Source organism: Rousettus aegyptiacus, unplaced genomic scaffold (assembly GCF_014176215.1).
Source record: "Rousettus aegyptiacus isolate mRouAeg1 unplaced genomic scaffold, mRouAeg1.p scaffold_m13_p_4, whole genome shotgun sequence".
In the NCBI taxonomy this organism is placed as follows: Eukaryota; Metazoa; Chordata; class Mammalia; order Chiroptera; family Pteropodidae; genus Rousettus; species Rousettus aegyptiacus.
The window spans coordinates 33,142,404-33,166,069 of NW_023416307.1; the positions used below are offsets into that span (position 1 = coordinate 33,142,404).

At 31.3% G+C, this 23,666-nt stretch overlaps 1 protein-coding gene across 17 annotated transcripts in view; it reads left to right on the top strand.

Annotated features, from left to right (window-relative positions):
* Positions 1-23,666, top strand: part of NLGN1 (neuroligin 1) — a 732,068-nt gene that overhangs the window by 317,447 nt on the left and 390,955 nt on the right. For 16 of the 17 annotated variants that reach the window (XM_036219182.1, XM_036219181.1, XM_036219186.1 and 13 more), the window contains one exon: positions 5,778-5,930. The exons of the other annotated variant lie outside the window; for it this stretch is intronic. In XM_036219182.1, the coding sequence (XP_036075075.1) occupies positions 5,778-5,930 (153 nt within the window). The remainder of the gene's footprint in view (positions 1-5,777; positions 5,931-23,666) is intronic. 17 annotated transcript variants of the gene reach the window in all.

Consider the following 23,666-nt stretch of genomic DNA (forward strand, 5'->3'; position numbering starts at 1 on the left):
CAATAACAGGACAAAAATAAAAGCTGATATAAAGTGTTTCTTGAGCAATAAAGTTTAGTTTTAAAAAATAGTTTTTGTTGATTTGCTTAAATCTCACATAAATAAGTGAAATTTTATAGATAAAAGATCACATCTATTGAGATAACTGTAGTGAACATTGTATGACAGCTAAAATACTCTGGACCCCAAATAGTGCATATTTTGGGTAAAACCTAAACAAGATTATATGAATATCTTTTCATTTCAAAGGCACATAATTCTAGATTGGCAGATAAAAATATTCTGATTTCCAAAACATTGCCAACTATAAGTAATAAAACATTTCCTACTTTATTAATATCAAAACAGGTTTTTCTCTTTTCAGCTTCCTTATGACATAATTCTGATTTTCTCTGTAAATCTAAGTACACACTACATTGATTTGACATTTCTTATTCCAATGTGGACTTTACCTAGTGTTAAGTGGAGTGTGTAGAAAGGCCCATTGATTCTTTCAGTTCATCTTGATTTTAATTCCAGCCTTTTTTTTTTTAATACTACCTTAGTTATAATTCTTAACGAAATGATTAGCGTAATTCCAGGTTTAAAAGTAATTCTCAGAATTTTAGAAACTAAATCTCATAAAGATGTTAATAATATGCTAAGAAAGGTTTTCCAAAATAAAATAATCTACAAGCAGGCCAGCAGAAGTGCTAGTTCCATTAAGTACAATTAAGAATGAATAAATCCTTACTAACAATTTGAATTGTTTTTATTGAGATATGTATTAAATAAACTACTTCATAGTAGAAAAATTATAGAAGTATTGAAAGCATAAAAATTAAATTGGATGCTAATAATTTTCTAATATTTAAGAATTATTTTGTCATGAAATTTTTGACCTTTGATTAAAAAGTTATTTACTATGAACCCCAACAGTGAATTAAAGATTAAACACAAAGCAATCATTAATATTTGAGATAAATCATTGTAGCTACCAAGAGTTATAATTTTGAATGCTAAATAAATAAAAATAAATATTATCAAAATATAAATTGTGATTTTTTTTTTTAAAAAAAAACACTGTTAGAAATTTGAAATATTCAAACACTCAGGAAATTTTTTGACTTTGAAGACACAATTTACTGTTTCCAGTGCTCTAAAGAAGACTGCTTCTACTTGGGGGCTTTGGGACTTGTTAAACATTCTTTAACTCCTAGACATTTTTTAATCTAAGTATAAAGGACTTCTTAGAGTGTAGCTTTGCAAACTCCAAAATTTCTCAAAGTACTCATAGAATTAGTATACCTCATTATTCTATTTAAAAAAATATTTTTATTACTGATTTAATGTGATTTTTTCTTATAGTATAAAACAGCATCAAGTGAGACATCACAAAAGATACCTACCTCTGTGTGACTATAGTAAAGCTAAGCCCTGTAAATGTGGCTCTATTTCAAGACCTGTTTTGAAGCATATGTAACATTTTTAAATAGTCATTAAAAATATCTTAAACCCTATTTACATTGACAGTATTCCGGTTAAAGCAATAAATCAGTGAGTCATAAAAGTTATCAGATCAATAAATATTTCTGAATGCTCAGAAGTGTAGAATGCCAAAGCAGTCGATTCAGGTTTAGTCTCTTCCTCCATGGTGCTGTTTTGATAATTGTTTAGAAGAGAAGAAAGATAAATTTAAATACCCTCCAGGATAAAAACCTCTGTAGAGAAGTCTGAGCATCTTCTATTCAATTTCTTTTGCAATATTTTCCTGACTGATCTTGAAAAATCAAGGCCAATTTTCACCTTTAATTTGTTCCAAATTTTGAATCAGTATTAATGGACATAAAACGACAAATATAAATTATTTGATAAACCACTTATTTAGATAGACAGAAGTCTAATTATCCGGTTATTTAAATGGAATTCACCATTATTTCCTGATAACTCTATTCTATACGTGATTTCCAAGTCCTTTTCTAAGCCACAGCATTCAGAGATGACCCGAGACACAGAGGCATGCCCTTCAGTCACTTAAACTAATCCAAGCCTCTTAGTGGAGCACTAGTCTTTACTTCTAATCTCGTCTATGTTTTTGCCGTTGTTCTTTTGCCATCTTTAGGCCAAACACAATTGTGTCACTTTTCATTTGTGTTTAATAATAACCAAAAGAACCTCATATTTTATAGTCTATTTTTATAGTTTCAAAAAGGCTAATCTAAAGTGGTAAATGGGTAAAGCAATAAATACTTTTATTAATTCATTTGGGAATTTAAGAGATATTTAAACAATTTTTAACTGTGCTAAGAATACTTTAATATTAATATTTCAATATTCAAATGCAATTTTATATTCTACATAGAGTTTGTAGATTTTTTTGTATTTTTAAAATAAAAATTATACCTCTAAGTACTGTTTAATAAACATTCAGACAACCATATTATTTTGCTGGTTTGAAATGATAACTGAAGTTCATAAAATGAGTAGGGAGCACAAAAATATCTTGAAATATCTCTAAATACATTGGAGAAAGATTTTATTGAGTAATATTCCACAATTTAAAAAGTGTTAAATTCTAAAAACTCTAAAACATGAGCAATTAAAAACTTCATGAGTCTGTAAATAAGAAAGAAACCAGTAAACGTAGTTAAGGAGTTGTGTGACAAATAATTGTCCACTAGGAAGATTAAAAGGAATTGTGATCCAAATACTAGTTGTCAGGCATAAATAAATTCCCATTAACTGCTCTAGATCTAGTGATACTTGATACTTTGGCTTAAAATTTTGATTACATTACTTTCTTATCAAAAATTTAGAAGAAAAATCATCAGTATTTCTCTCTTAACAACCCATTCTTTTCAGGCACCTAGATGCCTAGCAAAGCTGTAAAAAATGGCAACAACATAAAATACAAACATGTATTATGAACATTTGTGATTTTAGTGAATCAGAGCAAGTGTTTTCATCTCTGAGTGTGTTCATTTGATTTTAGTAAAGTCAGTAGCAACTATTCAAGCAAAGTCAGAAATCTTAGGTGAATTCCACCTTATATACAGGAAAAGATATGAGACAAGTTTTAGAGGGAATCATTGGCTGTCATAAATTATGAATTAGTAAAGTACATCTAATATATTTGCAGTAAGACATAATGGGTCCCCCAAATTTTATTATTAAAATCATGGCATTAGCAGATAGTTTTTAATAGTAGACTGTCTGATTATTTTCATTTTTTAAAATTCTGATTCTTTTCAAAATTAAAGTAAATATAGATACAGTTTAAACTAATTATATTTATTGTTATAATCAAAAACACCCATAGACTATGGAGAAAAGTAAAGTGTAGGATAAACCTCTGTAATGAAACACTATCAAAATAAATCTAAGATGGCCCACTCTGATAAAACACTATCAAAGAACTCTAATTGCTCAGTAATAGAAATACAGCATTTTCCCAAATTCGACTGGCGATATAAACGGTATTTATACAAGAATTTTACTTACTCTGGTAATTAATACCCTATACAGCATTAATTTCAGAGTTATTTCAAGCAAAAATAAATATTGTTCAGAACACATCATTAGAATTTTATAGAACTTTCTGGAAAAGAATTGTTAGACATATTAATTTCTTAGGCAAGACTAAAATCTTTGAGAAATTTGAAAAGACAAATTGGAAACTAGAACCAGCCCAAACTATCAGTAATCTTTTCAAGTCTAATTAAAAAAAAAATAGATACCACTCAAAATAGTTCCTAGAATCTATCGTCATATTTTCAGTGTTTTCTAACAGTGTCCACTCCATTTTATTATTAGATATAAACTGTGGCAGGTCTTCTCAATGTGTGCCTGTATTGTTTTCAGGTGAACAGAATGGTTCTACCAAGATTTCATTACTGTTCACAGTTGGTGCTTTGTAATTCTATGTAATTTTAATTAAAGAAGAATTCTGAAACAGCCCCCTTCTGTGCTACCTCCAAGCATACAATTAGCAGAGTACAGTGTCTGCTGTGAACAGTCAGTTAATGATTTCAGTTTAATAATTTATTATTGCTTCTTCAGTGCCAACCATAGTAGGAGAATGAGCTAAAACTATATGCAGCAAATAGGCATTTAAGGAGGATAGTTTAAAAAATTCAAAAGGATTATTTTCTCTGCGTAAACCTAACATCTCCACAAGCCCCCAAATCTTTACAAATGAGCGAATACCAATTGTTCTCCCAGGGATTTAAAGAGAAAATACATTTAGGTTTTCCTGCTAAATTAAGTCAAACTTAAAATAGTTTTTTAAAAAGTCTCTCAGTTCTGGAGTGCGCTAGTTTCCCAACTAGAAATTCTGGACAAACCAGTTGAGCTGCAATTATTGATCCTAAAATGACTTTTCCTTTAAAGAAATTACTTTATTATTACAATAGAAATTTGAGGCATTTATATTTTAAAAAAAATCTTTTTTTATAGGAAATGTAAAGCATCCTTTAAATACTCACCAGTTTATTCAAAGTTTATATTAGCCCATTCTGAAAACTGAACCCTCAATCTTAAATATTTAAGTTTGATAAAAACTGTCAAAAGCAAAGGAACAAAACCACACTTTTAAATGACACTTTTATATTGGAATTTTAAAATATGATATGCTTGATGTAATTTTATTTTAATTGTAGGTAGAAGAGATGATGGACTATTATGTAATAGTAATGTTTTAAATGTGTATATAATCATAATAACATGTACTATGCAATTTTTAATCTACATGATTGTTAAAATCATGTTTGTCCAATTACAGTTTAGAATTTTTCTATAGAAATTAGTCAATTTTTATACCAATTAAATTATCCAATTTCCCTTATATATGATTTCAAAATTCTGGTCGAAAGCTACATAATCAGGGGGAAGTATCTTAGAAAAGTAAATACAATTGATTAAAGTTCAGAGCTATGGAGATTACTTCATCATCATTCTAAATTGTGGCACTTTACACTTGGACTTAGCTGTATCCTGTCTCACGTCTACATGACAAAATCATAGAACCAAAGCGAGGCTGAGAAGAGTATAAGAGTTACAAAAAAAGTTGAAAAATATAATTTAGGCTGTTTTCTATTTCAAAAGAGTAGGAATAGGTAAAATTAGCAGATAAGTGGGCCTTAACTAAGACATAATTTTAAATGACAGTCCCCTAAATACAGCAACAAAAATACAGGCGTCTATATTGCTTTACTGCTTACACATTCATCTGACAGTACTTAAGTAGTGAAATAAAAATTGAAACATGAATAACAGTGTTATAATTGCATTCACAAATAGGAGCATAAATTATTCACTGTAATTAAGATTCATTCAACAAAATACAGTAATTAAAAAGTGGAAAAACAGAGTATTTTATTTACCATAGTAGTGTTACTTTTGTCCTTAGTTTATGGTTCATAATTTCTGAATGAAGTCTACAACATTTTTAAAAAGTAGTTCAAAGAATCATTATCATTTTATTATTTCTTTTGTTTCTACTGTCATGTCAGTAATTAATCAAAAAAAGGACTAAAATTCATAGTGACTTTTAATTTGTCCAAGTATTATAATTCAATTTATACTATTAAACAAAATTTTAGACAGTAAACAATAAATATCTATTGCTCTTTTTTGCAACAGCTCTCAATATGAGTTGCTTAAGAAACACTTTAACAAAAACAGAAATTTAAAGAGCTATATAAAAATCATACACTGTCCCCAAAATGAAAAATGTATTCTCTGCCTCATTACGTGTGTTTTTTGAGGATAAGAACAATTGCCAACCATTTGTTTTTCAGATATTCGGGACAGTGGGGGTCCCAAACCAGTGATGGTGTATATCCATGGTGGCTCATATATGGAAGGTACTGGAAATTTATATGATGGGAGTGTCTTGGCAAGTTATGGCAATGTGATCGTCATCACAGTCAACTATCGACTGGGGGTACTTGGTAAGAAGTCTCTTTTTTTTTCACCATTAATCCATGAAGTATGTGATAGTTCTGTTTTGACTCGTTTTGTTTTGCTTTGCTTTGTTTTGCCCATTGTTCTATGCTTGTTGACTTTGTTTGAATCCAATTTTTTGGTATTTTCAATAGTATATACGTTCACAAATTACTAGATGAAAGACAGCTAGGGTTCATTTTAAGATTTAAAAGTAAAGGTAATAAAATTATTCACATTGTTGAGGAATGTTCTTTCTGGTTTGGCTTTATAGAACTATAAAAGGCAACTATGGCAGGGCCTTTCTAAAGAAGAATTAGTCCTTGGACACAGTTTTCCTCCTTCTACCTTTCTTTTTTACAATGCTATAAAATTTTCTGAGGTTTGTCATGAGCTTAGAAACAAGTTTTCCTTCTCTTCAAGAATATGTGTGTGGACTGGCTTTGTGAAATGATTATTTGCCAGAGTAGTGTATGTTTGGGTTTCTTTTTAATTATTATCTGTCAGACAATAAATAGAAATAGTGTGTCTAAATGTATTTTAGTGGAATTTGACTTGAAAACATACATTGATTTCATAAAGTGACAAAGAATTTAATTCAATAATGTATATACACATATAACAAAATCAAAGTGGAGATACTTAGTTTTGAAAAAATATGCAGAGAAATTATTTGCAAAGTAACATTGTTTTATGAAATGATCAATTTTTAAGAGACATACTTGGTATTCTACTTATATAAATTTAATTTTTAATAGCATCATAATTTGAGGAGTATAATTTCTATATCATTTAATAAAACACCTTTATCTGTACTATTTTAATATTTGCTGTGACAGTACAATTATTTCAAAATATTTTATTTTTTTAATCTTTGTTGATCTCAAAGTCTTATCTTGTATGGTATACTTAAATAGGTATAATTTATAATGCTATTTGGACACAAAGAGGCCCTTTCCTTTTTCATTCTTTAAAATATTTTGGAAAAAATTATTTAAATTATATTCTTTTTTATAATTATTGTTAATATCAAATATTTTAGTCATTGAGAGATCAGTTTTTTCCTCTTTACTGTTATTATCCTTTTAACTCCTTTTATATAATCATTATCCTATATTTATGCTAACTCAAAATATAAAAAAAATATCTTTTGTCATTTAAGTTTATACGTCTTGAAGGAGATATTTTAGCAATGCAAACTTGAAATCTTGATCTTTTCCAGGTTTGCTATTTTTAATTTGTAATATGGTAGATAATATAATAGATATACTGTATGAATGTAGGTATAAAATATTTCTGTAGCTTTCTTCAAGTACACATTACTTTCTCTATATTGTCTAATCATGCTTTGCTTCAGATGTTCTTGTAATTTCAGTGCACAGGGTTTAATGTCTTTTCACCAGTGAAAACTTTGTATTTTAGAAGATGTATAAAGAGATGGTCATATTAATTCTTAAATATTTTAATATTGTCATTTGTTTCTTATGGAACATTTTAATGTGAAGATCTTGAATATCTCCACTGCATTTAGTTTTAATTATAGTTTTGTTTATACCTCAATTTTTATTATTGTTCTCATTTTCCTGAATTTCTGGAGTCGAAAAATCCTATTGCCAATTTATTGATTGAAAATATAAAATGGAATTCTAAATTGTGGTAATAATGTTCTTAAGGGCTTGACTGTCCACTCAAGTCACACACACACACACGCACATGCACTTAAATTTTTTGGTTATTTTTTACATTGCCTCATTATGTTATTGGTTGTACTCACATAAAGATTCCATAAAATGAACTGTGTTGTTATGTTAATATAAGCTAAACAGATGAGGACTTGATTGTGATCCAATCTGAATCCTATATTCATGCCCATATCCTTTCTCTGAATGATTGTATTGCAGGACAACATATTAACCAGGTAAAAAATGAAGAATTCAATCACTTGTTTGGTCTGTAAAATGGCAAGCAGTGTTGGTGTTGATGGATGATTTTCCCAGTGTCAAATATTTATTCTGGCTCTACTGCAGTCTAGGATCTAACTTTTAGCTGGTTCCTTTGTTTCTCTTAAACACATCATACACTAATAATCAGTACCAGGGATAAGCTGTCCTTTATAGACCTCCTCTCAACATGGGAAAGTACAAAACTCTTTTAGTGATACACTTGTAGGAACATCCTGGAACATTTGTTCTAGAATAGATATATTCTGGTCACTTTCTCCCTAAAATATGAGCTGGGCCTCATCAAAATCTATTTAAATGAATTAATTAATGAAAAATAATTTATTAAAACATTTGTTTCAACACACTTTGCAAATGTGGTTTACCACAACCAGATCAGCAGCTCTTCTGACTGGAGTACTACAACAAAGACTGTAGGTTTATGTTATTATCATTAATGATTTGCCTAACAATAACAAGGTAAGCCAAGGTTTCTTGGGTATGGATTTAAAAGTGTTGCTCTTTAGTTTGCACTTGGGAGAATGTTGGAAATCAACTCAAAAATAAGAGTTGATCCCTCATCAGAGGAAATCCTGAGTTGTGTTTTAATTTGGATGTTTTGGTGTGAAGGAAATGAATTTTGGGGTCCAGTGTACAAACTGGCTATTTATAACACTATTGCTCTTAGATGATTGACAGAAAAAATCAGGACATCTGAAGCAGGCAATGTAATTAGTGTCGATTTGAATTTGCCTTCCCAGAGGAGAACTATTACAAGTTTTTTTCTTTGTTTTAGCAATAAGTAAAAATGTGATAATGTTTCAGTCATAAAATTCATATAGCTATCTACCAGCCAAGTTTCCAGTTTAAAGCATTTCATGTTTAGAAAAATATTTTGTTTATTGCAAAGAGGAAGTAGCTTTAAAACTAAAAAAACCTCCGATGCCAGCTCTGAGGAAGTTAGGAAGAGGTTGGAGTTAGTTCCTCAACCAAGACCCTTTTGTGGTTTCCTTCGGAGTGGTAAACATAGGCTGTCACTATTATTGGATGGGAAATGTTATTGGTATTGATAAGAAAAACTGCTAATAAAGTTGAGAAAAACATCAGGAAGCTACAGGGCTCTGTATGCTAACCTCAGTTCTCCAGTTTCATTTTACAGCTCTCTGTAACCTCTCATTCAGTCCCACACTTCTAGCGACGGTTTAGACTTTCTTTTAATTTTGATTACATACATTCTCTGTCCTCGCCCAGTGTGAATTCTTCGTCCTCTCTTATTTAGTGCATTATTACATAGTTCTTTAAAATATATTAAATAAATAAATGTTAATAGAGTTATGCTTTAATGTTCTAATTCATAGTTAATGAAAATTATCATATTGGAGACTTAGGAAGAAATATTTCGATTATGTTTTCTTAAAAGAGGAAAATAACATTAAATATTATGATTGTAAATAAGATAAACATATGTACATGGACAAGAATTGTAAAAGAAAATGAAATAACTCATTTAATATTAAGACGAGATATTGTGCAATGTTTCTGAAGATAGAAACAATCCAAATGATATATTTGCAAATCCCCAGAATGAATAATATACATTAACTAATTTAGTGTTAAAAATATGTTTTAACAACCTCTCTTAATTTAGAATAAATTTATGTTAATTTTAGAGAGGAAAAAACAATTTTATACCACTGTTGGGATCTCATTTAGGCAAACAAGAATTTTTTTTGATGGAAATATAATGTTACTTAAACCTTGATATGAATATTTCAGTTTTAATCAGACAAATAAATATAACTTTTGTATGGTCAGTGATCAAACGTAACATTTATTTCTAGCAATATCTCCTATGAGGGATAAAAAGTAAGAACAAGATAGTCTATTTGATAGAGTTTTCATTCTCATTGAGGGGAGACATAAACATTGTTGAGAATAATAATGATATTCTACTTTACATTTTATAATAATTTGAGTTTATTAATTGATTTATGTGTATATAGTCATTTGATATATAAGAATAAAAATCAGAACAACAAAAAAGGAAGCATAGAATATCAGATGAATCAATATGGATGCAGTGATTGGAATTTATATTTGAACCTGAGCAGCCTAGTAGCAAGAAGTTTGAGTAAAGTCTAGGTAATGCTCATAACTTAAAAAGAAAATCATATTAATTCCTGAAGTGAAACAATATTTTGTCATTCTTCTTTTTTTTTTTGCAATTGATTTTGTTTCTGATTCTAAATCCTAAAACAAACAAGAAAACTCAATGTCACATCATATTTGAGAGTAATATATAATCAGACATTAAATTTTATGATTATAATTTAAATGTGTTCTTGGAATGTAGGAGAGCGAGTCAATCCATACTTGCAGAGTTAAAACTGTCTTCATAGAATTGGTTTTATTTGAGCAAGACCAAGAAGAGTGGCTTATCACTGGGATTAACTGAAGGAAAAAGAGGACATTCTTTCTCTTTTTATTTATTCATACTCTTTCTTCTTCAAAAATAGTAGAGATAATTTGTGACATGAGTATGCATAAATAGGTTGCTAAAATCATATTGAATAATTATGATTATATTGTAGAGAAAAGATACAAAACTTAGGCATTTACTATCTACTGAAATTGAATAAAAGTTTATATCCCACTCTTCTAGAAGCAACATAAGAAGGGTAATGAAATGCATTTTATAATTGTTATTATCAGCTAAAGGAAACATACATATTAATCAGAAAAAATTATACAGTTTTTTCTCACACTATAAGTTTTTCTATACTACCAAGTTTATTCTGTACTACAAAGAAATGTTTCATATGATTCGTTTTTATTTGGAACCCTAAACCATATAGGTCATTAGGAGTCATTAGAAGTTGTAAAAATATTCACAATATATGATTATTTATATAAAACCTTAGGCCAAAGAAATAATAATATATGGCCACAATTTCTGTAATGTTGTTTTAACAAAGAACTAATCAAATACAATTCAAGTAAGATATTTGGTCATTTCACTTATAATAGGATAAAGCTAAAAACCAATTTAGAGCAATGAATGCTTAACTTGGTCCATAGATTTCTTCTTTCAAATATCAGTTGTATTAACTGGGTTTTAATAAGGGCTGGGTGGTAATCAATTTTATATTGAGTGCTAAAATGAGCTCCTGGAGTAGAGATATTGTTTGTCCTTTTTAAAAAGAAACTTTAGATAGATAAAGTGAAAAGTAGACTGTTTACTGTTTTTATTCTACTTACTACTTCCAAATGATTTTAGGTAGCCTTCAATAAAAGCAATTATATAGTTATGCCAAAAACTTATAAATAACTTGAAAGCAATCGTGTTAATTAGTGTGGGTATTAGTTAGAAGAAGTCAGTTTTTTAAAAAGTGCATTTTAGGTACAGTCATGAAGGGTCATTCATTAATTTATTTATTCAGCCATTCATTTAATATAAATTAAGCAATATTATGCATCAGGCATTCTGCTTGTTATTGAGGATACTGTGGAAAACAAGATAGATGTGATCTCTACTATTCAGTAGATTACCAGCAATCAGGAGAGACAGAAAATGAATAAATACACAAATGATGTATCTTACATAGATAATGATTTAGTGCAAAGTTGACTTTCTTTACAATCACCTATATGGTAAGTGCTAGAGAAATGACAAGTGCAATGAGAAAGGAACTAATCTATTCTAGACATTCAGAAAAGCTTTCCTGAAGGGGGTGGCATTCAAGTTCCGATTTCTTATACTCTACTGAAAAAGCCTTGACAAGATTCCCAAGGAACTCCAGATTGTTCTTTCCATTGTTTACATCTCTTTTCTTATCATGCGTGAGACTATAGCACAGGACACAGGTAACTTGTCCCTTCTTTTAATGCTTATTTCTTGGCATCACCCAAGGATTTCCTTCTCCCTCACTGACTGTTCCTTCTCAGCCTCCTTTGCTCGCTTCCTATGTTACACTGATCTCTAAATGCTGAAGTGAAATTAAGCATAAGTTTTGGGTTGCTTCCCTTTTTTTCCCTACAGTGTTTTCCTTGGGGATTTCATGCATGGCTCTAGATACCAGCTCTATGGAAGTGACTTCTAAAACTGCATCATCTGGACTGACTATTCCTCAGAACTTCAGATTCATGTGTTTCTGCCATTGATGTCTAATGAGTATCTCAGATTTAATAGCTAAAATATGCAGATTTTCTCAGGTCTGAGTATTTCATTTTCTTCCACACCTTTCTTATAATAATTATAACAATAACAATAATAATAATAGCAGCATTCATTGAGGATGTACTATATTCCAAAAGCTGTTTTAAGCAGTTTACATTAATTACATTATTAAATTCCCACAGTAAACCTATAAGGTAGAATTGTTATTTTTCAAGTTTCACAAATTCAGAAACGAGTGAGAAGTCAGGCTAAGCAATTTATTCAGTCACACAGGCCAAACAGCATTAAGTGGTAGAGCCAGGATCTAACCCAAGTGGTCTCGTCTTCAACAGGAAACTATGCTGATGGCACTGCCATCCATCTGGATGATCAAGGAAAAACACTATAGACTCTCCCCAGCTTGTCTCTTCTTTATGTTTAACATCCAATTGATCAGCTTCTCTTGCTGAACTGTTTCAACATACATCCCAGATCCGTCTCCTTTTTTTCCATTTACCCCTTTACCAAACTAAGTCAAGTCTCCTTGAACTTCTCATATTATTTTCCTTTTTCACTTTTGTTCTTTTCCTATACATAATCGATTCTCTACACAGCAAAATCAGATTACCTTTTTAAAACATAAATTTTACCAGCTCATTTTTCTGCTTCATATTCTCCAGTGGCTATCCATTATTCGCTTAGAATAAAATTCAAACTCCTTCCCTGCCCTGACAAAACCTTGCATAAGTCTGTATCCATATCTCTTAGTACCTATACTTCACGTATCTGCTTTTCTTCCTGTTCCAGCCATCTTTTGTTCTTCATGCACACCAAACTCATTTTCATTTTACAGATTTTATATTTTCTTTTCCCTCTGCCCCAGATCTTTGTGAGACTAGTTTCTATTCTTTGGATCTTGGTATGAATATCTTCTTCTCAGAGACCATCTGTATTTATCAACTCTAAAAATTGCTACCGCCTCACAAGTCATCTACTTTTAAAAATTCTTTGTATTCCATTGATCATATCCACTTTTCCTACTTACAGTTGAATTTTTTAAAAAAATTATTATTATTGCTGTCTAGCTCTCCTAAGCTTAAAATAGTCCCTGGCACATGGTATTTGTTCAGAAAATATATGTCGAATGAATTTAAAGTTATCTGAAGAGTCCATTGGTGTTGGTCTGATGTGGTCATAGAGTGGAGTGTGAGGCTAAGTTTCAGACAAAGAGGGAAGTCTGGGTGAAAGCAAAAGGGAGAGCGAAGGCTGGCATGTTAAAGGAGCTGAGCAAACCCAGTTGGACACCTTGAGTAGGAGGTGAGCATTGTCAAATTAAGTTGAAACTAGGCAGCACGCCATGCAGCATGTCTTTAAAGATTTAGGATTTCTAAGAACAATGAAAAACAATGATAGGACATTAAGCAGATAAGTGACATGATTAGATTTGCATTTTAAAAAGTGTTCTGAGTAATCCTAGACCTTCATCAAAGCTGACATTCTACTATGAATACAAAAAACATGGCTTGTGCCTCATTAAAATGAGATGCATTGTAAGTCAGTGAATGAGACTGATATTTTGCTCATAGAGGACTAAGGGACCGGCTCAACCTTTGCTGACTCTGATGAGTATAGATATTTGTCTTTATACAAAAAGCAACAGAGATTTTGCCAATTTTCCTCCTTTTTAAAATTTTTACAATGGAATAAATCAAACCAGAATTATGAAAACCTCTTGAATTCCCTCTTTGAAGGAGTGTGAATCAATATGATCAGTACCAATCCAGAGTTTGGCTAATATAAGAGATTGTAATAAAGTACCATATTATGATGCCACCTTATTGGTCTTTCTATGTTATTAATATGACCTCGTTTAAGCTCTTAGTTGTCCTAAAAAAGAGAAAATTTTTTATTAGTTCTGGGAAAAAGTTGATAGTATGTGTTTTAGTTTCTTGAGTCATTAAGATCAGTGATTTGAAATAGGACCTTTGAACATAGAATAGAAATTTCACTCATTCCTGGCCAAGTTGTTCTTCCGGGTCCAGAAGTGAGCAACTATTTCCAGGTACTCAAAGGACTTCAATAAGCAAATCATAAGCAAAAAGTTATTTGCTTTCCTTTTCATGGAGGTCATTATGATCATTTAGGCATTCATTTACTTATTCATTAATTCCATAAGCATTTGCTAAGTGTCCACTATGGGTTCCTGGTAGATTGAGGATCCATGTTCAGTGTTATAAAAATATCAGTCTTTTCTTTCTGTACCTCGCAGTGAGTAAGGAGGATTGACATTCAACAAAGAAACAAAACTATTAACTCAAATTTTGATAAGTTGTGTTTTCAGAAAAAACAGGGTGTTAAGAAAAACAATTATTTGTGTAGGTGAAATATAAACTGAGGTCTTCAGGACAGGCCTCTTCACACCTCTCATACTAGCACAGCTGCAGTTTGGAGGTTTTGTTTGTTTGTTTCCTATGCATTTGCAGAGCTAAATATTAAATAATAGATAAAATATTTTGAAATAATTTAAAAAGATGCAAGATAATTAGAAGCAAAATAAGTCATTTAAGGAAACAACTTTGGTAAAAATGCAAAAATCCAAACAGATCACACACAAACAACTAGACCAACTTCTCTATTTGAATTTAATGAGCAAAATGAGTTTGTGATATACAAATACACAGGGAAAAGATCCCAGGAGAGTGACTAGATCTAAGATTTGGATCTATAGGATGAGAGTGTTACTATAGGCCTTTTCAGAGATGTTGAAGGTATTCTCCCTCACCTGCCCTATAACCCTGAGAAAAAACATGCAATGTATAGTGTTTTTTTAAATGGAGATAATGGGTCTTTTCTTCACCTCATGTCGGTTTTCCTCTTTGTTCTAAACTAATGGTGAGGGCTTGGATTTTGCTTTATTAGGTTGGTTTGTTTTCTATGATTCTTTCCTTCCTCTGGTGATTCCTCAATAAGAAAACAAAGCGCTACTCCCACAACTTCCTGTGACCTAGTGCCATGATCCTTGATATTCCACCCACTTTTACTACTTTGACTTAAAAATACCCTGCAATTTATTCTGCCAGGACACCTTGTAATATCTTTCTTTTTCTAAAGTCCTTCCTTGAACTACTTACTCCATAAACATTTGGATATTACTCCTTTTTCTTTGTCTTTCTATTTTTAATTGGCACAGTTCAATTTTTTTTTTTTCAGCACTTATATTTGTCTCCTTTCTATTCCTATCATTCCTACCTACTCACCTTGGGCTGCCAGATCTTCCAGTTGATCCCTGAACCTCCAGACACTAACTTACATGCCAGATTGCCTTAAATAAGCCTTAAAAATATAACAGAATACCAGTTTCTTTAGTTTTATTCTGTTCTATATCTCTAAATGTTTCTCATCATCTCTGGGATGAATTCCAAATTTTTCCTGTTGCTCCTCTTCTTAGCAAAGTGTGTTTTCTATTAGTTTTTGAAAGCCGTTACCACTCAAGCCAGGCTAACCTCCTCACTGACTACCAGAATCTTTTCCAACTGCTTATTTGCCACATAAAACCCATCTTCCCCAATCCACATAGAGCTCAGCTGTCTCCTGACTTGTCTACAAAATTATCTCAGGCCAGCTTGATCTATCTCTTCTCAAGGCTAGTCTTAGGGGGTCTAGTCTTCACTTTGCCATGTATAAAGTCAACTCCACTTGTTACCGTTGTGTATATTAACTGCTTAATATAGTAGATGCCTTGCCATCCAAACCAGAAAATAAATACTGTGTCTTATCTGGCTTTCCAATTTCCTCAAGGCTGGCAGAGTGTTCTACATACAAAATTCAAAAGTCCTCAATAAGCATACACATTAATTTTCTTTGTCCTCTTCTCTGGATATGATATAATGTCTTAGGATACAGGGTAGATAGAAAGAATGGCTGGTAATAGAGGGAATGGGTAGTAAAGAGTACTAACCATGTGCATGCCAGGCCTCATGTCTAGTCCCACATATGAAGTGAGTTCTTACTGATAAAAGCAATACTTTGTCTCCAGTGGCAGTCAAGAAAAGTCTATGGATCCTCTGGAAAAATGCCTGATATGCTGGAACTATAACGTACAAAAGCCACAATTAATTTCAAATGAATTAGTGATTTCTGCGTTTGCCATGCATTTAATATTTGCATTATTTTCTTTCCTGCTTAGCATGTGAGTAAAAAGATTGGTACTCGTGAGCATTAGATAAACATGAAAATATTGTCAAAATACCTCTCTTTTTGAAATATATGTAATATTGCAGAAAAGTAACTATTGCCTGCTGTGTGTGTGTGTGTGTGTGTGTGTGTGTGTGTGTGTGTGTGTGTAGCAGGCTCTGAATTCTTTAAGTTTTTGAGTTTAGCTTAAGGCTTTTCTTTTGTAAAGCCAAGGGGGAAAAATATTTGCAATTTTTTTAACTTTGCATTTTACTCCTTCACTATCTTGAATTGAACTACAGATGCCCAACTATTGCTACAGACAGACAGATGTTGGTTGAGATGAGAGATCTTAAACTGTCTGTTTATTAGCCACATACCCACCCATCTTCTCTAACAGTACAGATAGGACCATAAATTTAACCATTGTTCTTAGAAGAATTTTCCAAGTATGAGATGAGTTATTATTTCTCAACCGATTTATATAACATTAAAGTCACCATTTAGAAATCTTTCTAAAGAGCTAAGGCATATCTCTAAGATAAGAGATATCCAAAAGAAATATTAATTTCTGTTCTGGTATTTACAGGCTCCTCGCATTTGAGCTTTGAAAACCAATATCTTTTCTAGAAAAGTCAATTCTTTTAGAGACTGTGTATCATACTCATACAGAGATAAGTTATTTAAAAGAATTCTTATGCTAATATAATTAGAATTAGCAGCAATTTTTAATGTAATGATTTTTATGTCATTTAATTGTATTATAATTAAGGTTTTTTTTTGACCTAGTATGAAAATAAGCCTTAAGAAATACAGATTCTTCCATTTTGACATAAATGAAAAGATGGCTTTACTAGATGGTGTTTTTTTTCTTGAAAATAACACAATTTTATCTCTGTAAAGTCAATAAGAAATTTATTTTTCAGAGTGTATATTTGACTTTTTTGTTTTAGAGCCAATCTTTTTGCCCTTTCATTTTCTAGAAAGTATTTGTGACAGCTTGCATGAGTATATATAATAAAATTACATTCAGATATAAGTAATCAGGGCTAAAGAAAATCGAAGACCCAGAAAGGCAAACAAAAAAAAAAAAAACAAAAAAAAACAAAAAAAAAATTTTTTTTAAAAAGATTTTCAGAACTGACTTGGGCTCTGAGATGGAAACTACCAAGTTTTATTTATTTCTTAATATCAGAAGGGCTGTGAAACATGACAAGTCTTTAGAGAAATTAAAGGTATTCTAGGCATTAATTTTTTCAAAAGAAGTTTCTCATGTGGGATTTCATGTTCAAGGGGCAATTATAGAATTCTATGGTGAAATGCTTCACAAAAGAAACAGGGATAACTCCATTGTTCAAACTTATTAATGCCCCATATTATAATGTGCTCTATTTACTTGCAATCATCTATTCCATGGGTTTCCTTTTCTGTACGTGTTACTGGAGTCCAGGAAGAGGGATCTTTCAGACACAGAGCAGGTAGGGGCAGGGAAGATTAAAAATAAAGCAATGGAGAGAGATGGATTTCTATGCTATGTGTGTATTCTATAGGTGAATTTTCTAATTCGATATTTCTTTGTATGAGAAAACGATTGATTATTTACTTTGCTCACTCACTAGTGCAGGTAGACTGAGTCAGTGGGTTTGGAGGAAAGAGAGCTTCTCTGTTGCTGGCCCAGTTCATCTGTTATCTTTAAGAGGAAAGAATTACTTACTTAGGTTTCTTTTTTTAAAAATGTTATCATATAATCAAGAACCCAAATTTGTTGTTTCCTATTTTCTTAAAAAGATCAATTTGCTATGTTATCCTTCTTTTTCATGTCCTTTGTTTTTGGTCCAGACTTTATATAAAAATAATTTTTTTTTAAAAAAAAAGCTTTCTATTTATCTGAAATAGAATTAAATTTGAGTGATTACAATTTAATGTCATATCAGTTAACTCGATACGGCTTTTCTGTATAATTCAGATGATATATAGTAGTTGCATAGCGCTCAGTAAATCCCAATTAAAAATATCTTCATGTTATTTTAAAATTTTATGCATAAGTACACATTTTATGTGTTAGAAAAATTGATCTATTATTCTTGTCTTAAATCTTGCAAAAGTTATAGACCTATTTTCTTAAATTCTCCTTTTATAGATCTCCCTATCCACCACTTACTGCTTCTGGACCAGATGTCTAAAAGAAATATAATGTAATTCACATATGTAATTTTAAATTATGTAGTAACCACACTGAAAAAAAAGTCAAAATAAATAGGCAAAATTAATTTAAAAAATTTTATTTTATTCAACCAAATATTTTATTCAACTAAAATATTGCCATTTCTAGATGAAATCAACATGAAATTATTAATGGAACATTTTGTATCTTTTTACATTGAAGTATGGTGCATATGTATTTTTATACTTACAGAACATCTCAAATCAAATGCTGTATTTCCAACAGCTAATGTAAAATATATTCTTACCAAAAAAAAAAAAATACAGTTGTGTTTAACAGAAAAGTGTTTGATACTGCCTCATTTTAAAATTTTAAATCAACTAAAATTATATAAACTAAAAAATGTAATTCTTCTGTAGTACAAGTTTTAAGTGCTTAAAACATAAAAGTGCCACATTTGAGGAGCATTGTTAATCATAGTATATTTAAATCCACTAGTCTTTGTGATAATTCTGAAGGCTGAATCTTGTCAGGATTAAATTGTCATGATTTATCCTTTGGAAGATAGCTACAAGGTCACTCTTAACAGAAATTAAACAAACAAACAAACAAACAAAAACTGTCAGCTTTGCCATTTTTGTAGTTTATTGGTACTTGTAACATCTTTAATCTGTGATTTATTTGTAAGAATCCTTTGAAGCCAATTACCTCCTGTGAATGCTAGTTTTATTAAAATTAGATGACATAAGCGATAATAAATCCACCTAACTGGGCTCATGCAATCATGTCGTATGCCTTAAAGCGATGAAGTTATCAAGGGTATAACAGGCTGCTAGGCAAAGTCCTCCCTGCCCTCAGGAGTCTTCATGAACTGCATATGATATGTATATATGACGTGTGTATTTAAATGGCATGATTGATTTACATACCCAGAGAAGGCTTCGGTGTCATTCTATCTATTAGAAAAGTTAAATTACTTTTTTCTATTATGATAGATAAAATAAACATATGTTTACTATTTTCTCCCTACACGTTTTTAGATCACATTGTGATTCCCTTGTGAAAGCACTTACCATTATGAAGACTACTGATCTAAGTTAAAATGTTCATTATTATCAGGAATATGATTTGGTGACATTATTTATATATCGATATTATGTTTGAAGACCTTTCTCTTAATTGATCATTGAGAACAGTTTCAATATATTTAATATAAGTAACTAGAAATATCTTTCTTTAACTAACAATCTTCGTGATATTCTTAAAGTAGACCAGAATCTTTATATGGGTTCTTTCAGCTTTGTGAGTATATAAAAACTCCATCCAACAATCTGGAAGCCTTAAAGTGGGCCAAATCGCCACTTAGGCCTCCTCAAACTGTGCTCAAGAGAAGAGCACAGAAAATTGTGCCAAAGAACAAATGCAAGAGTGGAGAAATTAAGATCTCTATTTTAAAAATATTCTTCATTTTCAATTACTTCATAAGAATTCAAATTATGCTTTATTACATTTCAGACTATAATACTCAACTGAAAGAAAGAGAAAGTTTTTAGCAAAAACATTTTTAAAGGGATGTTTTAAAATGTTGATAGTATGGGTAATTTGCTCAGTCTTGTTACATTTGTAGTGGCTAATATAAGTAAAAATGTATTCTGTTATTTAAAGTTTTCCCTTTTATTCTATTTTCCCCAAAATATAAGACTTTTTATTTGTCAAAAATAAATTAGTGTTTACACACTGCTCTCAAAAGCTCAAGAACTTCTCAGCCAAGTAGTTGGTTGCTCATCTCTATTCAACATGACTTTATTTATATGTTGCTCGATGCGCTCTTTTTCACTAATGAGAAGTAGATCTACGAGGATGAGATGTAAGGAATGCTAAATTGAAATCCCATCTCCTCATTTTGAATTTTTATTTCATATCCTATACTGTTTGAGGTTTCTCAGGTGAAAGATTAGTAATTGACTGTAAGAAAGGTTTTCTGTAATCGTTATGAGAGCCTAATCTAAATGGAGATTTTGGTTTATAAATTTGTCTTCTGGTAGAGCAAAACATAGTGCATATGAGCTAGGGCTCTGATGGAAATAGTCTGACTTAAAGTGAATATTTTTCCTGAGGCATGGAAAGATCACAGATTTGCACACAGCCTTTGTGTTGCCTCAGTTCAAAGTTACTGTTAGCATTGGCCAGGCATTGTCTCCACCTAACTGCATGAGGACTGGTAAATATAGGGAAGCATACAATATGTCATGAGCATTAGTGCTTCAGCTATGATGCCTTAGTCATTTAAGGTAACACAAACTCTCTGTGTCTGATTGCTCAGAGATTCATTCTGAGATTCCACCTAAATATATTTTTTTTTGAAATATCCAGTTGCAATGACTCAAAAGTAAAAGCTTCTGGTGAGGATGTTTATGATGATTCATTCATTTGAAAACAATGACTAAAAAGTTAATTTATTCTAGGTTCGATATCGTTGGGGATAAAAAAGAGGAGCGGAACATAGTTTTTCTGTTTCCTAGAAGCTTACTAATTTGTGTAAAAAACATATAAACTTATAAATATTACTGGTAAATGAATTCTCTCAATTTTTTGGCAGGTATTTGTTCACAACCTATTATGTATGAGGTCCTATTATATGTATCAGGACAAAGTTTCTGGTTCATAGTGATTATATTCTAGATGGGAGTAAGGAAATGTGTATAGGAAATAAACAAACAAAAAGTCACATCACAGAGTGATAAGTATTTTAGGGAAAATTATACATTATGATGTCCAAAGATGAAGCAGGAAACCTACTTTAGATTAGGTGATCAGAAAAAGGTCCATACATGCTGAGACCTGAGGAGCCAGCCATACCAAGATATGGTGATGCAGCATTCTAGGGGAAAAGACCAGAAAGGACTAAGTTTCTTGAATTATAATTAGTCAGATTACAAAAGCAGATTAGTGACACTGGAGCATAATATATCAGGAGTAGAGTGATAGGCAATTAATTTGGAGACAGAGGCAAAATTTAGATTGTGTAAGATTTGTAGGCTGAGTAAGGATTCTAGTGAAGAGATGTAAATATGCATAATCTATTTATGGAGTCAAATTGGTTCTATTCTCTTAGAACAGGGCAGGGGGTTCATGAGTAAAATGCTTGGAAGAGAGGATGCCTGAGCAGGATTTTAAAGAATGGATGTGAGTCAGCTGGCCCAGTAGAGTTGAGGGTCAGCACGTGCAGGGAGCATTAAGCTGTACATTATTATTAGAGCTGAAAATGAGAGAAAGGGAACAGTAAAGTAAAACAATAAAGTAATGTCTGACTGTGCCAAGAATTTAAAGACATGGACAGTAAAGGACAGCACTTTAAAAGATCCCCTTCTTTTTTGTGTGTGCCCTATAAAAATGTCAAACAAAATTGTATCATTTTCCCCATTAATATATGGCTTGCCTAAAGAAATTAAAGGATGTTCTTATAACTTTTGTAATCTCGAGTTTGCTAAAACTATTTTATTCATATGATGAAAATTTATTCATTATATGTACATGTAATAGTGTGATTTGAGTTACTGTCATATCATATAGACATTTGTTGAAACATTTACTAATTTTGACATTGCTGATTTTTTTTGAAATGTGAATATTGTCATGTTTTTTAAAAGTTAAATTTTGTAGGCCCTTTAAAAGCTTATGAGATTTTTAAAAAACAAGACTAAGAGTATAAATCCAGAAATGGGGGAGGATCTCTTTAAACATGATTAAGACAGGTGATTCCCAGGTAGTACGAATCCTTCAACATTTATCCAAGTAATAGTCACAGAATATTCTACCATTCTAGTAGCCATATTAGGTACTGTTTCAGCAGCAAATAAAAGAGACAAAATTCTATTCCCTGTTGTGTCTCATTCTAATGAGAAGAGAAAGACAATAAATAAGACAAATAAGTAAAATATAGGGTATATTAAATAGTGATGGTTGTTGAGGAAAAAAATACATCACAAAAGGTAGATAGAATATTTGAAAAAGGAGTGGTGAATTTCGATAGGGTATTCAGAGAAGGCTTTGAGCAAAAACCTGATCGAGACCACACCAATAGATATTAGGGAGAAGAGTGTTCTATAGAGGCTGAGGGAAAAACAAAAGCAAAAGAGTTGAAGGAGGAATTTGTATGTTCAAGAAACAACAGCTTGGCTTGCAGATGTGTTAGGTAGGTCCTGGAGAGTGAGATGAGGCAGATAACGTAGAGCTGCCCTTGGAAGGAATTTGACTATTTTTTTCTTCTGAGTAATATGGAAAGGCAATGAAGAGTTTTCAACAACAATGCCATGACCATAACTATCATCCTTTGGCTCCAGTGTTGAGAATAGAATAGAGGGGAACAAGAATGTAAACAGGGAGACCAGGTAAAATATAATGGTGGCTTAGACTAGAGTGGCAAATGTAAAGGTGGTAGGAAATTGCTTGATTTCTGGATATTCTGAAGATAGAACTGACAGGACTTAAGGAATAGATTAGAAGAGTCAAGGATAGTCCTAAGGTTTTTGTTCTTAGGCACTCCAGGAGGGAGCTTCCTTATTCCAAGGAGAAGATGGTGGGAGGAACAATTTGCTGAAGGAAGGCAGGGGATTAGTTTTGGATATCAAATTTGAAATGCCTATTAGGTATCAAAACAGAGCTTTATACTTGATAACTGAGTATGTAAGTCTGGGGTTCAGAAAAGAGGTCTGGGCTACAGAGAAAATTTTGGAAAATTATTGGGTTTCCATAATCCAACTAATTATGAATTTCAGCGTTTGGATTCCTTGCCACGGTTTACATGATTGGTTTTCTTAAATCCCTTTCATTCATATTTCCATTTATTCTTCTACCCTCTTGTATTATAATAGTCAACGTTCAGCCCCTTCTTATATAATACTCATCCTTGAGCATAGTTATCTATCTAATGGTTTTAAATATCATCTATAATGTTTTCTTCTTACCTACACTAAATAGCTAATTGATCCCAAGATGCTCCATGTAGTAGTAATACTATTTTCCAGATGAGTTGTAGTAGGTTATAGAATTACTAGAGTATATAATAAATATATATTTATTTAAAAGTTCTTACAGTCAATCAATTTATCAGTATGTTTCCATGTGTTTAAATTATGTTTACTTGGATTTATTTGCTCATATTAAAAAGATACCTATTTAATTTAGTAAGCTTTGCATACAGTCCAATCTATACTCATCAAGATTTATAATTCTCTAATTTTGTAGATGAGTTAATAGAATTCCATTCAGATCCCAGGCTGTTAGAACTTATGACAATCACGTGTATGTC